Genomic DNA, 23446 nt, shown 5'->3' with positions numbered 1-23446 from the left:
CATTTATTAAGCACCTACTATGTGCCAGACACTGCTAAGCATTGGAGATAGAAAGGCAAAAGACAGGACCTAATCTCAAGTAGCTCATAGTCTATTGTGGGGAGATAACACACAAATGGCTATACACAACATAAATTGGAAATGCTCAACCAAGCAAAAGTACAAGAAGAAAAGTGGATTGGGAAAAGTTTCTTACAGAGGATAGGATGTTAGATGGAACTAATGGAAGTCCAGGAATTCAGGAGGTATAGATGAGGAGGGATAACATTCCAGACATGAGGGACTGCCAGTGAAGATGTGTGGTTGGGAGTTGGAGTGTTTTGTTTGCGAAATAACAAGATTAGTGTCACTGGATCAAATAATGTAGGAGTGTAAGGGATGAGAGGATAAATGTTGGGGGGAGGGGTAGATTATGAAGGGCTTTGAACACCAAAGAGTGGATTCTACATTTAATCTTGGAGGCAATAGAGAGCTACTTGAACTTTTGTGTTCCTGGGGGGAGGGGAGATCAGGGGTATGTGTGACATGGTCAGAAATTTGATTTAGGAAAATCACTTTGGCAGCTGAGAGACTTGGAAGACTAACCAATAGACTACTGAATTAGTTCAGGCATGAAGAGATGAGAACCTTTCCCATGGTGGTCACAGTATCAGATGAAAGAAGAAAATGCATATGAGAGATGTTACAAAGGCAAAATTGATGGGCCTTTGCAACAGATTGCATATTTGGTAGAAGGCAGGGATTAGAGTAAATAAAAATGGAGGATGGCACCTAGCTTGTGAGCCTGAGTAAGTGGGGTCATGGTGGTATCCTCAACAACAGGAGATAGGAAGAAAGGAGTACTTGGTAAAAAGATAATGAGTTCAGTTTTTGATATGTTGAATTTAAGATGCCTGCAGGACATACAGTTCAAGATGTCAAGATGTAATTGAAGACTAGAGACTAGCATTGTGCAGAGAGATATGTAGATTTGAGAAGCATCAGTATAGAGATGATAATTCAGTCCATGGGGGCTGATGAGATCACCAAATGAAATGGTTTAGTGGGAAAAGAGTAGAGGACATAGGACAAAGCCTTTTGAGTCACCCATGCTTGTTGGTCTTACTCTCAAAAAAAATCTAGTAAAGGAGACTAAGAAGGAACAGCCAGATAGGTGGGAGAGAAACCAGGAGAGAGGAGTGTCACAAAAGCCTAGAAAAAAGAAAGTATAAAGAAGAGGGTGATTAACAATGTCAAAGGCTGCAGTGGCCAAAAAGTATGATAGAGTTATCTATTCATTCTTTTTTTTTTATCTATGCATTCTGATACTTTATAATGTTTTACTTATTGTTCCTCACAGATGGCAATCTATTTCTCATCTCTGTGTCTTTGCATTAGCTATTTAGGCTTGTAAGGCTTTTCCTTCTCATTTCTGACTCTAAGAATCCTTTTGTTTCTTTTTATATTTTTCAAAACAACTCAAATGCCGCTTTCTGGAAAGCCTTTCAATATTTCCCTATAAAGTTACCTTCTGTTTACTCTGTACGTTTCTTATATGTAACTATTTATTTATATGCTATCTTCCCAATTATAATGCAAGTTCATTGAAGGCAGGGATAAATGTTGTTTTTGTTTGTTTGTTGCCATTCTTTGTATCCTCAGTACTTAGTACAGTGCCTGGTAAATAGTAGGTTCTTAATAATTGCTTTTTGATTCATTGTTGTACGAGTGAGAGGAAATGTATCAGTCAGTCAATAAGCATTTATTAAGCACCTACTATGTCCTGAGCACTGTACTAAGTACTGGGGACATAAAGAAGGTTAAAAGATAGTCCCTGTCCTCAAGGAACCTATAATTTAAAGGGGAAGATAAGAAGCACACACATATATACATATTGAGTGATCAATAGTGTCAAAGGCTGCAAAGAGGTCAAGGACAATAAAAATTGAGAAAAGACCATTATATTTGGGAACCAAGAGGTCATTAGTAACTTTGATGAGAGCAGTTTCAGTGGAATTATAAGGTCAGAAGCCATATTGTAAGGGGTTGAGAAGAGAGTAAGAGGAAATAAATTTGAGGCACCTTTTGTGGAAAACCTTTTCAAGAAATTTAGCTACAAAAGGAAGAAGAAATATAGGGTGATAATGGGAATGGAAGGATCAAATGAGTTTTTATTTTTATTTTTTTTGGATTTTTTTGCAGTATAGAGGAGATATAAGCATATTCGTGGGCAGTAGGGAATTAGCCAGTAGATAGTGAAAAATGAAAGTAAGTGAAAGGGTGAGTATAACAGAGTTAACCCTGGGATAAAAGAATGAACTAGATTGATAGAAAGATTAGAAGTAGAATAAAAAGGTGAATAGGAGAATCATTTTAATGGAATAATCCATAGTTTGTCTGATTAGAAATGGAAAATACAGGAGAGAAAATATAGGAGAATTTTGAGGAGCATTGTGATGGTCTTGATACATATCGAGGTCTTCTTACAATAGTAGCAAGCTTTTTCATAATCTTAACATTCTAAATGGATATTAGGTCTATTAGTCCACATCAAATGAATAAAAACATTATAGTCAATCCTGGGTATAACAGAACAAATTCTGGGGATCAATTGAAGGAAATTTTGGCATAGAGAAGAAGACTCAGTGGGGAAACATAATAATAATAATAAATATAATAATTACCTACAAGTATTTGAATAACTTCCACATGAAAGAGGGATTGATCTTGTGCTCTTTGGCCCCAGAGAACAGTATCAGGAATGTGATTTACAAAGTGGAAAATTTTGACTTGATGTCAGAAAAACTAAACAAATATAACTCCTAACAATTAGAAAGGTCCAGAAGTGGAATGGGAAATATCAGAGGAACTGGATTCCCACTGGAGATATTCAACCACAGAGGGGATGGCCATGTGTCAGTCATATTGCTTGGGAATTCCCTTTTGAGCATGAATTGGACAATGTGCTACACTGCTAAGTTTCCTCCTAACTCTAAAATTCTACCATCATTAATAAGAAGGAATCCACGCATGCACACACACGCATATGAATGCACACAAATATATACACGTGTACACACACATGCATGCACATACACATTCACAGAGAGAGAGTTTAGAAACCTTTCCCCATTTCCTGCCAGAATGAATGAATACCAGATCTTTCAAGTGAAAGGCATTGCCCACAGCAGTGATTTTCTACTGGCCTAAGATTATCCTCTAAATGTTAATATTCTTTATGAGGGTTCTTCTCTAGAAGGGCCTAATGTCATACGATAAACAGATTTATGGCAGAGAAAAATAAATTTCCTCTCAATCCCACTTCTTGGATAGTTTCTAATTTTCCTGCTTGGCTGGAAATTTAATTTTAATATTGATCTGAATTTTTTGTTAACTCATGACTTGATTAACATCTAAGATTTGCTGAATGCTAACAATCTTCTAATGAAAGGTAGAACAGAATTGAGAACAGGCTTCAGAGCCTGGGAGACCTGGGTTCAAGTCTTATTTCAGGTACATACAGGTTGTGAGATTCTGGGAAAGTATTTTCTTCTCTCTGTAACACCAGACAATTCTCTAGGATTATGAATTGCAGAATAGTTGCCTATCTGCATTGGTAGGGGGAGTTTTCTAGTAGTGGAACATAGTTTTTAAAACTGTTTTTCAGAGCTGAGTGACATATACTTTACTGATCAGTCCTCTCCTTGAGGTCAAACCTTCCTAAATTTGAAAATCTACTCTGGATGCTCCATTCAGAGATATTAACCTAGATCTTGTCAATTATATATTGCCGATTGTTTCTATGGATAACTTCTCATGATCCTTTTTATCAGCTTGTAAACATAAGAGAAAGTCAATGCTTTCCAGAGCAGTGAAAAAGTTGCTTTTCATATACTTCATGAAGACATTTTCCGGATATTTTGTGATTTTTGATTTAGCCCAGTTATCACCATCTTGAATCACCTTTTGTTTAATCTGCTGGTTTTTCTTTGTGTCTTAACATCCTAGCCAGGGGCTCTGTGTCTATTAATTTAATATGTTTTCCTCCATGCTCTTCACTAGCTAAGGAATCCCCCAGGTCACATAACTGACTACTTCTGTGACTGACAATCCTGTAGGCCATATGTGTTACTTTCCTTCTTTCATCCTTCTAGTTTCACCAGCTCAAATCCTAAAATCTGTCATCAAAGCATTTCTAAGTGCTGAGTGTATCTAAAACTGATTTCTACATCTCTGCAGGGACTATCCTTAAATCATAGGAGTATAGAATAATAGACATGAAGTTGGAAGGGATGTTAGAAGTCATCCAGTCCAACCCCCCCTTTTTAACTAATAAGTAAACTGAGGCCCACAGAGATGTGACTTGACCATGACCACATAGCTGTTTAATCTTCCCCACTTTATTTCATGCCATTATTTCTTGTATCCATCTTTACATTCTATTCTTCCTTAACTTGCTCTTCTAATTTCTTCTTTGTATTTTTACTTTAAAAGAAAAATCAATGGAGAATTTTAGGGAAAAAAAAGATGTTTTATGAGTGTGATAATAAGTCAAACCCCTTACTGTACATAGGAATTTTTCCTGCCCTAGATTTTATGTGTCCCTAATGTGCTAGTTGGATAGTAAATATTCAGTCTCATAACAATATCAATGAGCATCAATCGTCTACTGTGGAAATGGGCCAGTGACCAAGTAACTGGCATTTTTTTCATTTCTATTTTCAGCAAAACTTGGAAAGACCTATGAAAATGAGCCTCCGGTGCCTAGTGGAATGTGCAGTGAACTGCCAGCTCTCAGAATGGACCACTTGGACTGAGTGCTCACAGACCTGTGGCCATGGAGGTATTTATGTTTCACTCCCAGTCAATGACTAAGCCTCCTATGGGCCTGTTGAATGGCTTCTTTATAAGTAAAGATGACACTCTTCTGAGTCAAATTAGAAGGTAACTCATTAAACAACCCACCATTCTATGAAAATCCAAGAGGTAGTACATTAAAGCATTAGCCATATCTTACAGCTCAAACATCCTATACTTTTTAGGACCTAGATTCTTTTTAAGTAGACAAACAAGTATTTAACACAAACTACTAGTAGATCAGAACACTTTGCCAGGAACTGGGGAAAATATAAAGAAAAATCTTTGAGTTTATACAGTTTATAATTTAATAAAAGGTCCAGAGACTGAAAAAGATCCCAAAAGGTCAAGGAGGAAGTCAAAGAGGAAGGCTACATTCCTGGGACCCTAGATGTTAAAAAATTCTCCAGTTTGACATATGATAGCTTTAGAGCACTAAGACACATTGGTTCCCAAGCTTCATACACATAAATTATTTGTTTCGTGAGTAGATTCATTAATATGGGGTCTCTGACTTGAATGGGGAAATCCATACAATAAGAATGAACATGCAGTTGTCAGAGCAAGGTAGACAACTTCTGCAGGCAGCCTTTGTTGTCCCTATGCACTGTAAACTAAGTGCCCTTATACACTGCAAAGGGGTTAAAGATCTGTGTATCCTGCTATTACCAAAAGTTCAGTAGACCCCAAGGGACCTGTATTCCTATTTATACCACACTACCAATGTATGACAGGAAGACACAGAAAACTATAGTATGTTTAGGGCTATAAACAATTGGCCTTTCAAAAAGAAAGACTACAGATTATCTCTTTGTCAGTCTTATCTACTTTTAATATAGGCACACTAAGCTGAAAGTGTTCTCTTCCTCCTCTTATTTTCTTAGAGGACTTTATCTAGATCTCTCCTTTCTCTTATCAAATTCTATGTTACATTATAGTTATTAGTGGAGATGTCATTTCCCCCAGAACCAGTAGAATATAAGCACTTTGAAGTTGGAACAACGTCATTTAAAAAAATCTCCTTTGTCTACAATCTAGGAAATAATTAATATAATAATATAATTTATATATATATATATATATATATTCAAATTGAATTAATTATGCTTTTCTTCAGTCATTTTCAGTTGTGTCTGACTCTTTGTGACCCCATTTGGGATTTTCTTGGCAAAGATACAGAATTGATTTGCCATCTCCTTCTCCAGCTCATTTTAAAGATGATGAAACTGAGGTAAACAGGATTAAGTGACTTGCCCAGCATTACATAAGTAAGTGTCTGAGGCCAGATTTAATGTCAGGAAGATCACCATGTGCTAGGCACTATATTACTCTCTAGCATTACAAAGGAAGAGAAATTAAAAAAAAAAGCTTATCCTTATGGACCTTGTATTCAAATAAGGAGATAAGCATATATGTAAGTAGATATGTAAAAGAGATATATGAAATGAGATACAAACTAACCTTAGATGAAAAGGCCTTTGCAGCTTGGAGCTTGGAGAGGCCATATGCAGAAAGTGTATTTTTAGTTGACTCCTGATAGAATCCAAGGTTTCTAAGAGGTAATGGGTGAGAGCATTCCAGATTTGGGAACCAATCCATGCAAACACATTACAGAAATACATACTATGTCTGTGCCCCACTAATTCTGCATTTATGACAATGAAATGGGGTAGAGACACAAAGATGGAAGAAAGGCAGTGACTTGCCTGAGTTCTCTCCAAGACCCCTCTGAATACCTTAAAATAATGCAATAAGACAATTCCCTGAGCAGCATAATCCAAAAAAGCACAGGGTGAATGATTTTCCAGCCAAAAACAACTTACAAGGACTGCAAGAAAGATCTGTCACACAAGGGTGATAACTGAGCATAGGCCAGCACAGGTTGTGCCAGCACAGACCTAACCCCAGCCCCAGCAAATTAGGAACAGACCTTGAGAGCCACTGAATCAAAAGCAGCAACAACTACTTCTGGAACTCAGTCCACAGATGGTAAGAGGGTTGAAATATTGGTGAGAAGGAGATTACAGGGGACTTTTTGCTAGCACTGAGGCTGGACTCTGTTTTTTTCCCTATACTTGGATCCAGGTCACAGACTTAGATGACAGTCCCAGCCCAGGGAGGAGCACTAGTACACCAAGCTTACAGGCACAGTGGAGTTAGACATGCCTCATAGGTCCAGGGCAGAAAAGTAGACTTGTGGTTGCTTACAGACCAGAGCACAAGTCATACCTCTCCTTATATCATACCACCTTGGAAGTACTGAAAACTTACAAATCCCTAGAAGTATCTCTGAAAACAGCTGGACAACCTCCCGAAGCTTGGTAACATGCACCCTCCACCCTGGAAGCAGTGTCCCACCTTTAAAAAGAGTTAAAAGTGAAGAAATAGGCTGGGAAAATGAGCAAACAAAAAAATTCTGATGATAGAAAGTTACTATGGTGATAAGGAAGATCAAAATTATCCTTAGAAGAAGGTAACAAAGTCAAAGCTCCTAAATCCAAAGCTTGAAAGAAAAATATGAATTGGTCTCAGGCCATAGAAGCTCTCAAAAAGACTTTGAAAATAAAGTAAGAGAGGTAGAGGGGGAAAAAATGGGAAGAGATATGACAGTGATTCAAGAAATCATGAAAAAAGTCAAAAGCTTGGTAAAGGAGACACCCACAAAAAATGCTGAAGAAAATAACTCCTTCAAAAACAGACTAGGCCTCAGACACTTGACACATACTAGCTGTGTGACCCTGGGCAAGTCACTTAATCCTCATTGCCCCACAAAGAAAAACAAAACAAAACAGAAAAACAAACAAAACAAAACAAAACAAACAAACAAAAAAACAAACTAGGCCAAATGGTAAAAGAAGTACAAAAATCCAAAAAGGAAAAGAATGCCTTGAAAAGCCAAACTGTCCAAATGGAAAATGATGTACAAAACTCACTGAAGAAAATAATTCGTTAAAAATTAAGCTTGAGAAAATGAAAGCTATGGGGCAGCTAGCTGGCGCAGTGGATAAAGCACCGGCCCTGGAGTCAGGAGGACCTGAGTTCAAATCCAGACTCAGACACTTGACACTTACTAGCTGTGTGACCCTGGGCAAGTCACTTAACCCCCATTGCCCTGCAAAAAAAAAAAGAAAAGAAAAGAAAGAGAAAATGAAAGCTAATGACTTTATGAGAAATCAAGAAACAATAAAACGAAACCAAAAGAATAAAAAAAATAGAAGCTAATTTGAAATATCTTATTGGAAAAACAACTGACATGGAAAATAGATCCAGGAGAGATAATATGAAAATTATTAGACTACCTGAAAGCCAGGATCAAAAAAGAGAGCCTAGGCATTATCTTCCAAGAAACTGTCAGGAAAACTGCCCTGATATTCTAGAAGCAAAGGATAAAATATAAATTGAAAGAATCCATCAATTACCTCCTGAAAATATCCCAAAATGAAAACTCCCAGGAAAAGTATAGACAAATTCCCAAACTCCCAGGTCAAGGAGAAAATACTGCAAGCAACTAGAAAGGAAACAATTCAAGTACTGTGGACCCACAGTCAGGATAACACAAGATTTAGCAACTTTTTTTTTCTGGTGAGGCAATGAGGGTTAAGTGACTTGCCCAGGGTCACACATCTAGTAAGTGTCAAGTGTCTGAGGCCAGATTTGAACTCAGGTCCTCCTGACTCCAGGGCCAGTGCTCTATCCACTGTGCCACCTAGCTGCCCCTAGTAGCTGTTACATTAAAGGATCATGGTGTTTGGAATAAGATATTCCAGAGGGCAAAATATCTGCAATTATAACCAAGAATCACCCACCCAATAAATCCAAGTATAATCCTTTATGGGGTAAAAATGACTATTTAATGAAAGAGAGGACTTTCAGGAATTCTTGATGAAAAGACCTGAGCTGGATAGAAAATTTGACTTTCAAATATAAGACTCAAGAGAGGCATAAAAAAAGTAAACGGGAAAAAGAAATCATAAGGACTATTAAAAGGTTAAACTGTTTACATCCCCGCATGGGAAAATGATACTTGTAACTCATAAGAACTTTCTTATTATTTAGGTTAGTTGGACGATGTATATTTAGATAGAGGGCACAGGTGTGAGTTCATTATGAAGGGATGGTATCTTTAAAAATAAAATTACGGAGTCAAAGAAGAATGCACTGGATAGAAAGGGAATATTGGAATGGGGTAAATTTTTCTCACATAAAAGAAGCAAGAAAAAAATTATACAGTGGAGGAGAAGATGGAGGAGGTTTGAGAGAGTGAGTGAACCTTACTCTCGTCAGAATTGACTCAAAGAAGGAATAACATACACACTCAATTTGGTATAGAAATCTATCTTACCCTGCAGGAAATTACAAAAGGAAGGGGATAAAGCAGGGGAGGAAGGTGATAAAAGGGACTGTAGATTGGGGGAGGGGCCAGTAAGAAGATAATATAACATCAAATTGTGGTACATTGGAAAAAGAGTTGAAGTTATAGTTTTTTTGGTTTGTTGTTGTTGTTGTTGTTGTTGTTATTTTTTTTGCTGGGCAATGAGGGTTAAGTGACTTGCCCAGGGTCACCCAGCTAGTAAGTGTCAAGTGTCTGAGGCTGGATTTGAACTTAGGTACTCCTGAATCCAGGGCCGGTGCTTTATCCATTGCGCCACCTAGCTGCCCTGAAGTTATAGTTTTACTGCCTTTTTCTTTTAATTATATGTCTGTCACTGGCCTTGGATAAGTCATTTATCCTTCTAGATGCCTCAGTTTCTGCATCTGTAAAATGAAAGAATTAGACTCAGTGACTTAGGTTTCTTATAGCTCTAAATTGATGACTCTAAATCTGATCAAGTGGTAGATTGGTTGAAATTTAATTTTTCATTGTTTTCTTTTTTCTCTCCTTCCTTCCTTCCTTCCTTCCTTCCTTCCTTCCTTCCTTCCTTCCTTCCTTCCTTCCTTCCTTCCTTCCTTCCTTCCTTCCTTCCTTTCTTTTTCTTTCTTTTCTGGAGCAATAAGTGTTAAGTGACTTGCCCAGGGTCAAGTCAAGTGTCTGAGGCCAGATTTGAACTCAGGTCCTCTGGAATCCAAGGCCAGTGTTTATCCACTGTGCCACCTAGCTGCCCCTATTATTTTCTTTAAAATACATTTAGTAAACAAATTTATAATAAAGATAATAAATTTATAAAGATTGGCATAAGATGGCATTCAGAGGGCATGGGGATGGCAAATTTAGCCTATCTAGTTTATAAGAATGTCAAAAAGCACTATACTTCTATTTATTTGCATATAAACTATACCAATGTTAAACAATAAATAACTGTTCAGTCAATTTAACTCAGTAAACTATTAAGCACTTAAAATATGTAAGTCAATGGGCTAGGTATTTGGACTACACAGAAATAAGTATTTTTTAAATATAGTCTATATGTTAATGTTCTAAAATATATCCTATCATGATGATGTTTCCTTCACTCAACTAATCCAAGAAAGTATGAATTAGTAAGGTTTGAGTATATAATAGAATTTTTAGAATGGAAAAGGCATCCTTTTGAGATAATCCATTCTACCACTGTATAGAGCCAATCATGAGAAGTCATTCCTGACATCAGGCCTAAATGTGCCTCTTTGGTATTTCAACTGACTGCTGCCCTATCTCCTCTCAGAAGACTAACTGAGCAAACCCCATCCTTTCCTCCATGACAACCCTCAAATTCTTGAACACAGCTATCTCATCTTCCCTGTCTTCTTCAGGTTAAGTTCTTTAGCAGCTTCTCTATGACATGGACATAAAGCCCTTACCTCTCTGTTTTCCCCCCTCTGAACAAGCCCCAGTTTATCAATCTCCTTGAAGGTGGTGCATTGGATAGAGTACTGACCCTGGAGTCAAGAGGACTTGAATTCAAATCTCATCTCACATACTTACTAGCTGTGTGACCCTGAGCAAGTCACTTAACCCCAGTTGCCTTAAAAAAAAAAAAAAAAACCTGGGGCTATCTCCTGTCATCTCGATTTAAAAATTGCCACTGGACCCATATGGCTCTAGAGAAGCACGTGAGGTTGGGTACTGTTCATAGCCCTCCCTCATTTAAATCCAATTCAGTGCAAGTCATGATATCACCCCTATGTTATTGTCCTCTTCGAGAACAAGGACCAAATGACAGCCACAACAAATAGTTTCATTTGGCTCTGAACACCACACTCAGGATGCGATCTGATTTGGGAGGAGTACAAAGGAACTATCACCTTTTAATTTTTTTTTTTCCCTGAAGGGTATGACTTAATTCAGCTCAAGATCACATTAGATATTTTTGTTGCTACATCACACTTTCAACACACATTAAGGTTGTAGTTCACTAAGATCACCAAATCTTTTTCATATAAACTGAAATCTAACCATCTTTTCCCCATCCTATACTTGTGAAGTTGATTTATTGAACCCAGTTTACTTTACATTTATCCCTATAAAATTTCATCTAATTAGATTAAGCCCAGTGGTTTATCACAAACTTTTTGTACCCTCTTATTGTTGTCTACAATGTTACCTATCTAATCCCAGTTTTGTTTCATTAGCAAGTTTTATAGCATGTCATTTATGCCTTTAGTCAAGTCATTTGATAAACATATTATACTGCATAGGGTCAAGCATAGATCCCTGGGGCACTCACTGCCAAGTCGAAATTATGTAACTATAACAAACATGGGTAATCAAGTGCACAGGCCTGCCCATGGAGCTAAAAGTTTGAAGAACCGTGACGCAACTGTGTGGCATGAGATTTTCTATAGCAGAATATTAAAATACATTTTCATTACAAAATAACATTTACTAGATTCCTTCCTTACGTTAAGCACTGATGAACAACTTGAAACTTTTGTTCTTCCTTACCCCTCCCTCCCAAAAACATAACATTTCTCCCTGACTCTGTCCTAAATCCTCAGGGGTTCCAAACAATTATCTTCTTCATTTTTCCCATGAGTATGATTCCAATTTTTGTTCTTATGACATAACATAATTTATTGATGTAAAACTAAGAGAATAGCTTATTTAAATTGTGTCTCGGTTACCCTGATATAGGTCCAGAAAACCATAGACAAACAGAAGAAATGGTAAGAAAATGTGTACTATACAGATTCAACTTTTTTTCTTAAAATAGAGTCTAACTTCACAATAGTGGAAAGAAAACTACTACATAGGGCTTATCTCTTAAAAGGCAAAGTCTACAATCTTTTCATCTGAGCCCACTTGGCTGGGGGAAAGACAAGAACAAACCAGGTACTTTGTCACAATAAATTAGGAGAGATAGTCTAGCAAATTAAAGAAGAATCACCCCTTGACACCTGGGACTATCAACTGACTTCTTTACCCTCAGTGAAAATACAAAGTTGCCTCTATTTATGAAATCGATAGGCAGGAAGGCAAACCCTGACATGTCAGATGCCAGATAACTTTCCCCAAGAGTCAAGACTTTCACATCAAACCAACAAAACTCCATTGATCTAGAAAAAAAAATAAAGTAGGCAGCTATGTTATTTTCCAAGTATCTTGACTGCATTGCTAATGTATACCTAATGCCTAGTACATACTTTCTAATTGTCTTAAACATTTCAAGGTCAAAACTGTTAGAATCCAATTTATTTTAGGTTAGAGAGAGAACTGATTCTAAGCTCCCACTAAGGGATCTTCTTAGATGGATTTCAAAGATCAAAGCATGTAACAGAAGAGCTTAATATTTGGATTAGTCATGTTCTTTGTTGAATTTTCATCAGTTCAGTGGAATGGATAACTCCCTAAATTTAGCATAACATGAATAATTCATAATTATTATTTAACTGATAACATTCTAAGAATGTTATTCATTCCAAACCATGATTTTTCTCCCGGCTTTATTATCTGAATTCAACTTTTAAAGTTGTATGGTAATATTATACATGGTATAAAATGCTACCTTCCTTCAGGGTGTCCCAGATGGCTCCTTCTAGCCAATGATAACAATGATAATGTAGCGTGCAATTTCCCCACATAACAAGAGAATGGTTTACATTTGCCTAATATATCAATACTTTGTAACAACTTTCTATTTCAAGAGCAAACCAAAAATATTCCCCTATTACTTTATCTTTTATCTATAGACAGGTGGAACTTTTGGCCAAATGTTGCCAACAACTGGTCAGATAACTCTGGTAAACTCTTAAATTAGTTCCTAGGAACTTCCAGGATCATCCAACCTCTCCTTGATGTATTTTCCAGAGAGTAGAACCAGAAACAACAGGTATAACTTACAAAGTGACATACTTGGGTTTGATTTTGTGAAAAATTTCCTAAAACTGTTGCTCTCCTCAAGTGAAATATGCTGCCTCAGGAGGTAGGGTTTTCCTTCTACTTAGAAAACCATTAGATACATATATTATACTTGGGATTCCTTTACTGTGTGCATTGAATTAAGCAGCTGAGGCAGCTAGGTGGTGTAGTGAATAGAGCACTGATCCTGGAATCAGGAAAACCTGAGTTCAAATCTCATCTCAGACACTTACTAGCTGTGTGACCCTGGGCATGTCATTTAACTCCAATTGCCTTAAAACATCCGGGGCCATTTCCAGTCATGGTGATGAATATTTTGCCACTTGACCGAGATAGCTCTGGAGGAGACAATAAGTCTAGTGACCTTGCACAGTCCTCCCTCACTTAAATCCAATTTAGTGCAAGTGATGTCATGGTCTTCTTCCAGAATGAAGGGCAAACAACAACAGCAGCAGTAGCAACAATAGCAAAATGAATTAAGTAGCTAGGTGGCACAGTGGATAGAATTCTAGGTCTGGAATCAGAAAGATCTTAATTCAATCCAGCCTCAGATAGCTAGTTGTGTGACTCTGGGTAAGTCACTTAACTTCTATTTACCTCAGTTCCTTATCTGTAAATTGGGGACACAGTAGAGAAGGAAATGGCAAATCACTTCAGTATCTTTGCCAAGAAAACCTCATATAACAAGCCCATAAGGTCAGGTATAATTGGACACAACTGAACAACAATGGATTGAAGTCGATGGCTACTATTTTCTTGTCAATGTGGTTATTCCCTCCATCAGTGCAGATTTATGCACCCATTTAGACAGTCTCTCCCTTTGGAATTTTTGTGTGGAATCTCCCATAGCTCTCCCACCCATTGTATTAAAGGCATTCTTTGAGATTGTTCAGCATTTTTGGGAACTACAGGGGTTGCCACAGCATTACTCAGTTCATCTATCTGGTATAGCTTATACTCACTTCAGATTAGGAAAACATGGCAGTGAGTAAATAGATGCCATTTTAGAATACAGGGTACAAGAAAATCTTGTTACTAGAATCAATAGTATGCCATAGTGATGTGAATGGACCTTCTTTTGCTATCCCTCTGTTCTAAATCTACGTATGATCTTATGATCTACTCTGACAATCAAGATCTTTGAAAAGAGTCTAGCTAGTAATGTAAAAATGTCTATTGCCATTAACATCCATAGGCACTACATTTCTTCTTCTAGTTTTAACTGAAATATAAAGGGAACAGCATCACATGTGCTGACAATTTCTCTGAGCATAGGAGTTTAATTTGTTTTCCTTGATGTGTTACTCCAGAGGTCTTTCTTGATGCTTACAGGGTAAGTTGCAGCCATGGAGCATTGAACAGCATTTCCATTTGGTACAAGCGCACAACTGACTTTTACTTTCCAGGATGACCTTGTGAGTTCCCTTGTTGAAGTTGCAATAATACAACAATTCTGAGGACCGAGTGCATACAGTACATTGGTGATTGCGTATATATAAAGAAGTGACAAAACTGACTGAGTGGGGAAAAAAGGGGAGGAGAAGAATGCGCTCTCTCACTTATTCTTCTAATTTCCTAGGGAACTCACTCTTTCTTTACTCAGCTCCAAAAGAGAAACAAACAAAGGAGTAGTATCAATAATTCACATTTAGATAATGTTTTTATATATATAATATCTAATTTTAAAATAGCACTGAAAAAATAATATTTTTATTTTACAAATGAGGAAAATGAAGTTATAGAGGTTGACTTTCATTTGACTATATACCCAGCATGACCAAATTAGTACTTGACATGAAGTCTTTTGACTTTGGGTCCAGTGATCTTTGCACAGGTGTCAGATACTAATTGAAGAAAATACTAAATCTCATCTTAGTGAGCTAATCAGTAAAAAAAGATAAAAAGAGTAATGGGGGTGGGGGAAAGTCATTCTTTTATTAAACATCTGTGGAAACCTAAACAGACACAAGACTTATTTCTTTAGATCCTGGTTTAGGATTTATTTTCATATCTGTGCAAGATAAGCCCTCTTACTCTAGGAAATGTAGACTCGCAAATGATTCTCTTGGCCCAATTTTCAACCTTTGTTCTATCATACTTCAGTGAAATAATCTTAGGTATTGCGATTAGAACACTCAATATCTGCATAAGAAAATTGAAGTCTAAACAATATGAAATATTTCAAGTCTATTGCAGGTATAGTATTTTTATCATAAATATATTTTATTATTTTCCAGTTACATATAAAAGATAGTTTTCAATATTTTAATAAGATTTTAATAAGTTACAGAAAGCAATCTGATATAGGTTATATATGTACAATCACATTAAACATATTTCTGCATTACTGATATTGTTAAAGAACAATCAAACAAAAAAGGAAAAACCTTTAAAAAATGTTGAAACAGTGTGGTTCAATCTGCATCCACATTCCACAAGGTTTTTTCCCCCTGAATTTCCATCATGAGTCCTTTGGAATTGTCTTTTATCATTGTATGCCTGAGAAGAGTTAAGTCTATCACAGTTGATCATCACATAATGTTGCTGTGTTATTGTGCACAATGTTTTTCTGGTTCTGTTCACTTCACTCAGCATCAGTCCACTTAAGTCTTTCCAGGTTTTTCTGAAATCTGCCTGCTTATCATTTCTTTGTTTTGTTTTGTTTTTTTAGTGAGGCAATTAGGGTTAAGTGACTTGCCCAGGGTCACACAGCTAGTAAGTGTTAAGTGTCTGAGGCCAGATTTGAACTCAGGTACTCCTGACTTCAGGGCCGATGCTCTATCCACTGCGCCATCTAGCTGCCCCTGCTTATCATTTATTAAAGCACAATAGTATTCCATTACATTCATATACTACAACTTGTTCAGCCATTCCCCAATTGATGGGCATTTCCTCAATTTCCAATGCTTTGCCACCATAAAGAGAGCTGCTAGAAATATTTTTGTACATGTGGTGCTTTTCCCATTTCTATAATCTCTTTGGGATACAGACCTAGTAGTAGTATTACTAGGTCAAAGGGTAGGCACAGTTTTATAGCCCTTTGGGCATAGTTCCAAATTGCTCTCCAGAATGGTTAGATGAGTTCACAACTCCACCAAAAATTCGTTAGTGTTCCAATTTTCCCACAGTTTCTCCAACATTTATTATTTTTCTTTTTTGTCTTATTATCCAATCTGATAGGTGCAAGTTGGGCAGTATAGTATTACTATAGGGAACAATAGGGGTGTGGATTTTGGAGGAAGAAGGCTGGGGAAAGTTTCCTGACAAGTAAAGCTGATAACAAACTTGCATATATATCCAAAAGAGATCTCTTTACAGCTTACCTGGAATGAGAGGGATGGATCAAAGGGGATATGATATCCTTTTCTGGCCTTTCTGATTTGGAAAGTTCCCCCAATCATGAATGTCATCTGCAGTATCCCAACGCCTCTTCAAAATTGTCACTATTTCTCCTTCCAAAAATTTTGGACAATTTTTATTGTTAAGTTTAGTCTTATGTTGAAATCTACTTCTACCCATTAATCCTGACTCTCTCTTTCTTCAATATGCTAAGAAAAACAAATATCCCTTTTTCAAATAAAAGGCTTTCAAATATTTAAAGATTTTTATAAGCTCTATCGCCTCCCCAACTGTTCTGTTCTCTAAGCTAAACTTGAGGATTACATTCAATTGGTTCTCTTGTGTCATGATTCTGAGTGGCTTTATGATTTTCATTCCCCTCCTATTTTGGAAGAAAACAAGTTTATCAATGTCCTTTCTAAAATACGGCATACATAATTTTACAAAGCACTCCAAATATGGCCCAACAAAGAAAATCTATAGCAAGTCAATCACTTTGCTTATTATGGACATTATACTTCTATGAATATAACCTAAGTACAAATTAGCTTTTTTTTTTTTAACTGTCTCATCACACTATTACCATATATTGAGTTTGTATTCCAAAGCCCTAGGTTTTTTTTTTAAATAAAAGTATTTTATTATTTTCCAGTTACATGTAGAAATAGTTTTCAACATTTTTTTATATAAGATTTTCAATTTCAAATTTTTCTCCCTCCCTTCCCCCCTCCCCTAGACAGCAGGTAATCTGATGTAGGTTATATATACATAATAACATTAAACATTCCTGTATTGGTCATGTTATAAGAGAAGAATCAGAGCAAAAAGTAAAAACCTCAAAACAGAAAACCAACAGCACCAAAAACAAAAGAAATAGTATTGTCCAATCAGCATCCATATTCCAAAGTTCCTTTTTTTTACCCTGGATTTGGAGAGCCTTTTCTATTATGATTCCTTTGGAACTTTCTTGTACCATTGGATTGGTGAAAAGAATCTAGTCTATCACAGTTGATTAACACATAATATTGATGATGCTATGTATAATGTTCTTCTGGTTCTGCTCATCTCACTCATCATCAGTTCATGCAAGTCCTTCCAGGTTTCTCTGAACTCCTCCTGCTCATTGTTTCTTACAGCACAATAGAATTCCATTACATTCATATACCACAACTTGTTCAGCCATTCCCCAATTGATGGACATCCCCTCAACTTCTTTTTTTATTTTTTAATTTTAATTTTTTTTTTTTGGTGAGGCAGTTGGGGTTAAGTGACTTGCCCAGGGTCACACAGCTAGTAAGTGTCAAGTGTCTGAGGCCAGATTTGAACTCATGTCCTCCTGAATGCAGGGCTAGTGCTTTATCCACTGTGCCACCTAGCTGCCCCTTCCCCTCAATTTCTAATTCCTTGCCACCACAAAAAGAGCAGCTATAAGTATTTTTGTACATGTGGGTCCTTTTTCCCTTTTTTAAGATCTCTATGGGGAAAAGACACAAAAGAGTGGTATTGCTTGGTCAAAGGGTATGCACAGCTTTATAGCCCTTTGGGCATAATTACAAATTGCTCTCCAGAATGGTTGGATTAGTTCACAGCTCCACCAGCAATGCATTAGTGTTCAAATTTTTCCACAGCTTCTCCAACATTTATTATTTTGCTTTTTTGTCATATTAGCCAATCTGATAGGTGAGAGGTGGTACCTCAGAGTTGTTTTAATTTGCATCTCTCTAATCCATAGTGATATAGAGAATTTTTTCATATGGCAATATATAGCTTTGATTTCTTCATCAGAAAACTGCCTGTTCATATCCTTTGACCATTTCTCAATTGGGGAATGACTTGGATTCTTATAAATTTGATTTAGTTCCCAATATATTTTAGAAATGAGGCCTTTAGCAGAATTACTGACCATAAAAATTGTTTCCCAGCTTTCTGCCTCCCTTCTTATTTTGGATGCATTGCTTCTGTTTGTACAAAACCTTTATAATTTATTATAATCAAAATCATCCATTTTGCATTTCATAATATTCTCTATCTCTTGTTTGGTCATAAACTACTTTCCTTTCCAAAGATCTGAAAGGTATACTATTCCTTCTTCTCCTAATTTACCTATGGTATCACCTCTTATGTCTAAATCATGTACCTATTTTGATCTTATTTTGGTATAAAGTGACAGATGTTGGTCTAGGCCTAATTTCTGCCATACTATCTTCTAGTTTTCACAGCAGTTTTTGTCAAATACTGAATTCCTGTCCCAGAAGCTGGGGTCTTTGGGTTTATCAAACAGTACATTACTAATGTCCTTTACTACTGTGTCTCCTGTGCCTAGTCAATTTCATTGGTCCTCCACTCTATTTCTTGGCCAGTACCAGATAGTTTTGATGACTATTGCTTTATAGTAGAGCTCCAGATTTAGTATAGCCAACCCACCTTCCTGTGAATATTTTTTTCTTTATTTCCCTTGATATTCTTGATTTTTTGTTTTTTACAGATGAATTTTGTTATTATTTTTTCTAGCTCTATAAATAATTTTTAGGTAGTCTGATTGGAATGGCACTGAATAAGTACATTAATTTAGGTAGAATTGTCATTTTTATTTTCTTAGCTCAGCCTATCCATGAGCAATTGATATCTTTCCAATTATTTAGATCTGATTTGATTTGATTTGTGTGAAAAGTATTTTGTAATTGTGTTCATATATTTCCTGGGTTTGTCTTGGCAAGTAGACTCCCTAGTAGTTTATATTATCTACTGTTACTTTAAAAGGAATTTCTCTATCTCTTGCTGCTGGACTTTGTTGGTCATGTATAGAAATGCTAATGATTTATGTGGATTTATTTTATATCCTGCTACTTTGCTAAAGTTGTTAATTGTTTCAAGTAATTTTTGAGTTGATTCTCTAGGATTCTTTAAGTATACCATCATATCATCTGCAAAGAGTGATAGTTTTGTTTCTTCCTTGTCTATTCTAATTCCTTTATTTCCTTTTTCTTCTCTTTTTGCTAAAGCTAACATTTCTAGTACAATATTAAATAATAGAGGTGATAAAGGACATTCCTGTTTCAACCCTGATCTTATTGGAAAGGCCTCTAACTTATCTCCACTACATATAATGCTTGCTGATGGTTTTCGGTCGATACTGCTTATTATTTTAAGGAAAGCTCCAGTTATTAGGAATTAGGTGATGTATTTTGTCAAAAGCTTTCTCTGCATCTATTGAGATAATCATATGGTTTTGGTTGGTTTTCTTATTGATGTGGTTAATTATGTTAATAGTTTTCCTAACGTTGAATCAGCCCCGCATTCCTGGTATAAATCCCACCTGGTCATAGTGTATTATCCTGGTGATCACTTGCTGTAATCTCTTGCTAATATCTTATTTAAGATTTTTGTATCAATATACATTAGGGAAATTGGTCTATAATTTTCTTTCTCTGTTTTTGCTCTGCCTGGTTTTGGTATCACCACCATATTTATGTCATAAAAGGAATTTGGTAGAACCCCTTCACCTATTTTTCCAAATAATTTGTATAATATTGGAATTAATTGCTTTTTAAATGTTTGGTAGAATTCACCTGTAAACCCATCTGGCCCTGGGGATTTTTTCTTAGAGAGTTCATTAATGGCTTGTTCAATTTATTTTTCTAATATGGGCTTATTTAAAGGTTTTTTTTTCTCTTCATTTAACCTGGCTCAATTTGTATTTTTATAAATATTTATCCATTTCATTTAGATTGCCAAATTTATTGGCATACAGTTGGGCAAAATAGTTCCTAATTATTGCTTTAATTTCCACTTCATTGGTATTAAGATTACCCCTTTCATTTTTTTTCATTTTTTTTCTTTTTTAGTGAGGCAGTTGGGGTTAAGTGACTTGCCCAGGGTCACACAGCTAGTAAGTGTCAAGTGTCTGAGGCAGGATTTGAACTCATGTCCTCCTGACTCCAGGGCCATTGCTCTATCCACTGCGCCACTTAGCTGCCCCACCCCTTTCATTTTTGATATTGGTAATTTGGTTTTCTTCTTTCTTTTTTAAAAACAAATTAACCAATGGTTTATCTATTTTATTGTGTTTTTTTTCATAAAACCAGCTCTTAGTTTTATTGATTAATTCTATAGTTTTCTTGCTTTCAATTTTATTAATTTCTCCCTTAATTTTCAGGATTTCTAATTTAGTATTTAATTGGGGATTTCTAATTTGTACTTTTTCTATCTTTTTAAGTTGCATGCTCAATTCATTGATCTCCTCCTTCTCTTTTTTATTCATGTAAGCAGTTAGAGCTATAAAACTTCCCCTAAGCACTGCTTTGGCTGTATCCCATAAATTTTGGTATGTTGTCTCATTATTGTCATTGTCTTGGATAAAGTTATTGTTTCTGTGATTTGTTGCTTGACCCACTCATTCTTTAGAATGACATTATTTAGTTTCCAAATGATTTTCAGTGTACTTTTCCATGGCTATTTCTTACATGTAATTTTTATTATATCATGATCTGAGAAGGATGCATTTACTATTTCTGCCTTTCTACATTTGACTATGATGTTTTTGTGCCCTAACACATGGTCAGTTTTTGAAAATGTGCCATGTACTGCTGAGAAAAAGGTATATTCCTTTCTATCCCCATTCAATTTTCTCCAGACAGCTATCATGTCTAACTTTTCTAGTATTCTATTCACCTCTTTCACTTCTTTTTTATTTATTTTGTGGCTAGATTTATCTAATTCTGAGAGGGGAATATTCAGATTCTCCACTAGTATAGTATTACTGTCTATTTCCTCTTGTAAGTCATTTAACTTCTCTAAGAATTTGGATGCTATAACACTTGGCACACACATGTTTAATATTGATATTACTTCATTATCTATAATACCTTTTAGCAAGATGTAGTTTCCTTGCTTATCTCTTTTAATGAGATCTATTTTTGCCTGTGATTTGTCTGAGATAAGGATTGCTAACCTTGCTTTTTTGTCTTTAGCTGAAGCATAATATATTCTGCTCCAGCCTTTTACCTTTACTCTGTGTGTATCTCTCTGATTCAAATGTGTTTCTTGTAAATAGCATATTTTAGCATTGTGGTTTTTAATCCACTCTGCAATTTGCTTTCATTTTATGGGAGAGTTCATCCCATTCACATTCACAGTTAAAATTATTAAATGTTTATTTCCCTACATCTTCTTTTCCCCTTTGTACTCTTTTTTCTTCTTCTTTCTCCCTATTCCACTTGACCAGTGTTTTTCTTCTGACCACTGCCTCCCTCAATCTGCCCTCCTTTTTATCAGCTACCCTTCTTTTTCTTGCCCCTTTTCCCCCAATTTGTGCCCCCCTTCTATCAATACCATCCTTTTCCCCTTCCCCTTTTGTTTCCTTAACGAGTAATCTAAGTTTCTTTATACAAATGGGAGTGTTTTTTTTCCCTCCCTGAAGCAAATCTGATGAAAGTAATGTTGCAACAATGCCCTCCCCTCCCTTCTTTCCTTCTGTTGTAGTGAGTTCTTTTTGTGCCTCTTCATATGATATAATTAGGGGCAGCTAGGTGGCACAGTGGTTAGAGCACTGGCCCTGGATTCAGAAAGACCCGAGTTCAAATCCGACCTCAGACCCTTGACACTTACTAGCTGTGTGACCCTGGGCAAGTCACTTAACCCTAATTGCCTCACAAAAAAGAAATTGGTATTCATATGATATAATTAACCCCATTCCACCTCCCCCTCCTGTTTCTCCCCCTAGTCTTCTTTTATTCTGCCCCTTAAGTTTCTTTATATCATCACATCAAAGTTGATTTAATAACAATACCTTTACAGAGATACAGATCTCAAGAGTTAAAACTATTATCCTCCTTCATATGGACTCAAGCAGTTTAACATCAGTGAACAACCCTTTTCTCCCCCTTGTTTACCTCTTTATGTTTCTCTAGATTCTCGTATTTGGAGTTCAAATTTTCTGTTCAGTTCTGGTCTTTTTCTCAGGAAGCCTTGGAAGTCCCGTAGTTCATTGAATGTCCATCTTTTCCTCTGAAAGAGAATGATCAGTTTTGCTGGGTAGTTGATCATGGGTTGTAATGCAAGCTCCTTTGCCTTCCTGTATATCATATTCCAATCCCTGCGACCCTTTAATGTTGAAGCTGCCAGGTCCTGTGCAATCCTCACTGTGGCTCCATGGTATTTAAATGGTTTCTTTCTGGCTGCTTGGAGTATTTTTTCCTTCACCTGATACTGTTGGAGTTTGGCTACAATACTTTTTGAAGTGTTCCTTTTGGGGTCTCTTTCAGGAGGTGTTTGGTGGATTCTTTCAATGATGATTTTGTCCTCTGATTCTACAATTTTAGGGCAGTTCTCCTTAATAATTTCCTGGAATATGGTGTCTAGACTCTTTTATTGATCTTGGTTTTCAGGTAGTCCAATAATTCTCAGATTATCTCCCCGGACCTATTTTCCAAGTCAGTTGTTTTTCCAATGAGGTATTTCACATTTTCTTCTATTTTTTCAGTCTTTTGATTCTGCTCACCAGATTCTTGTTATCTCATGTTCTTATCAGCTTCCATCTGCTCAATTTCAATTTTTAAGGCATTATTTTCCACAGTTAACTTTTGCCCTTCTTTTTCTCTTTGGCTAATTGTATTTTTTCAGGGAATTGTTTTCCTCAGTCATTTTTTGTGCTTCTTTATACAGTGTAACTCTCATTTCTCTTATTTCTTTTTCCATTTTTCTTCTACCTCTCTTCTTTTGTTTTTAAAAGACTTTTTGAGCTCTTCAAAGAAGGCTTTTTGGTCTTGAGATAAGATCATCTTCCCTCTTGAGTCTTCACTTGTGGGAGTTTTAACCAACTCATCTGCATTTTTGTGTTGGTCTTCCCTTTCACCATAGAAGTTGTCAATGGTAAGGGTCCTTTTTTTTTCTTGATCCTATGGCAGGCTATTTTTAAACTTATCAAGTTGATGTCTGCTCCTGGGGCAGAGGGTTGATGGTTGCAAGTTTCTTACTGCTCTCAGCTACCCCACTCTC

The 23446-nt window shown here is 36.3% G+C and overlaps 1 protein-coding gene across 1 annotated transcript in view; it reads left to right on the top strand.

Annotated features, from left to right (window-relative positions):
- The window catches only part of THSD7B (thrombospondin type 1 domain containing 7B), a 1126956-nt gene that overhangs the window by 1061608 nt on the left and 41902 nt on the right, over window positions 1-23446 (top strand). The window contains exon 21 of the mRNA XM_043994926.1: window positions 4705-4822. Coding sequence (XP_043850861.1) covers window positions 4705-4822 — 118 coding nt within the window. The remainder of the gene's footprint in view (window positions 1-4704; window positions 4823-23446) is intronic.

Source organism: Dromiciops gliroides, chromosome 3 (assembly GCF_019393635.1).
Source record: "Dromiciops gliroides isolate mDroGli1 chromosome 3, mDroGli1.pri, whole genome shotgun sequence".
NCBI lineage: Eukaryota > Metazoa > Chordata > Mammalia > Microbiotheria > Microbiotheriidae > Dromiciops > Dromiciops gliroides.
This window is presented reverse-complemented; position numbering and strand designations above follow the sequence as displayed.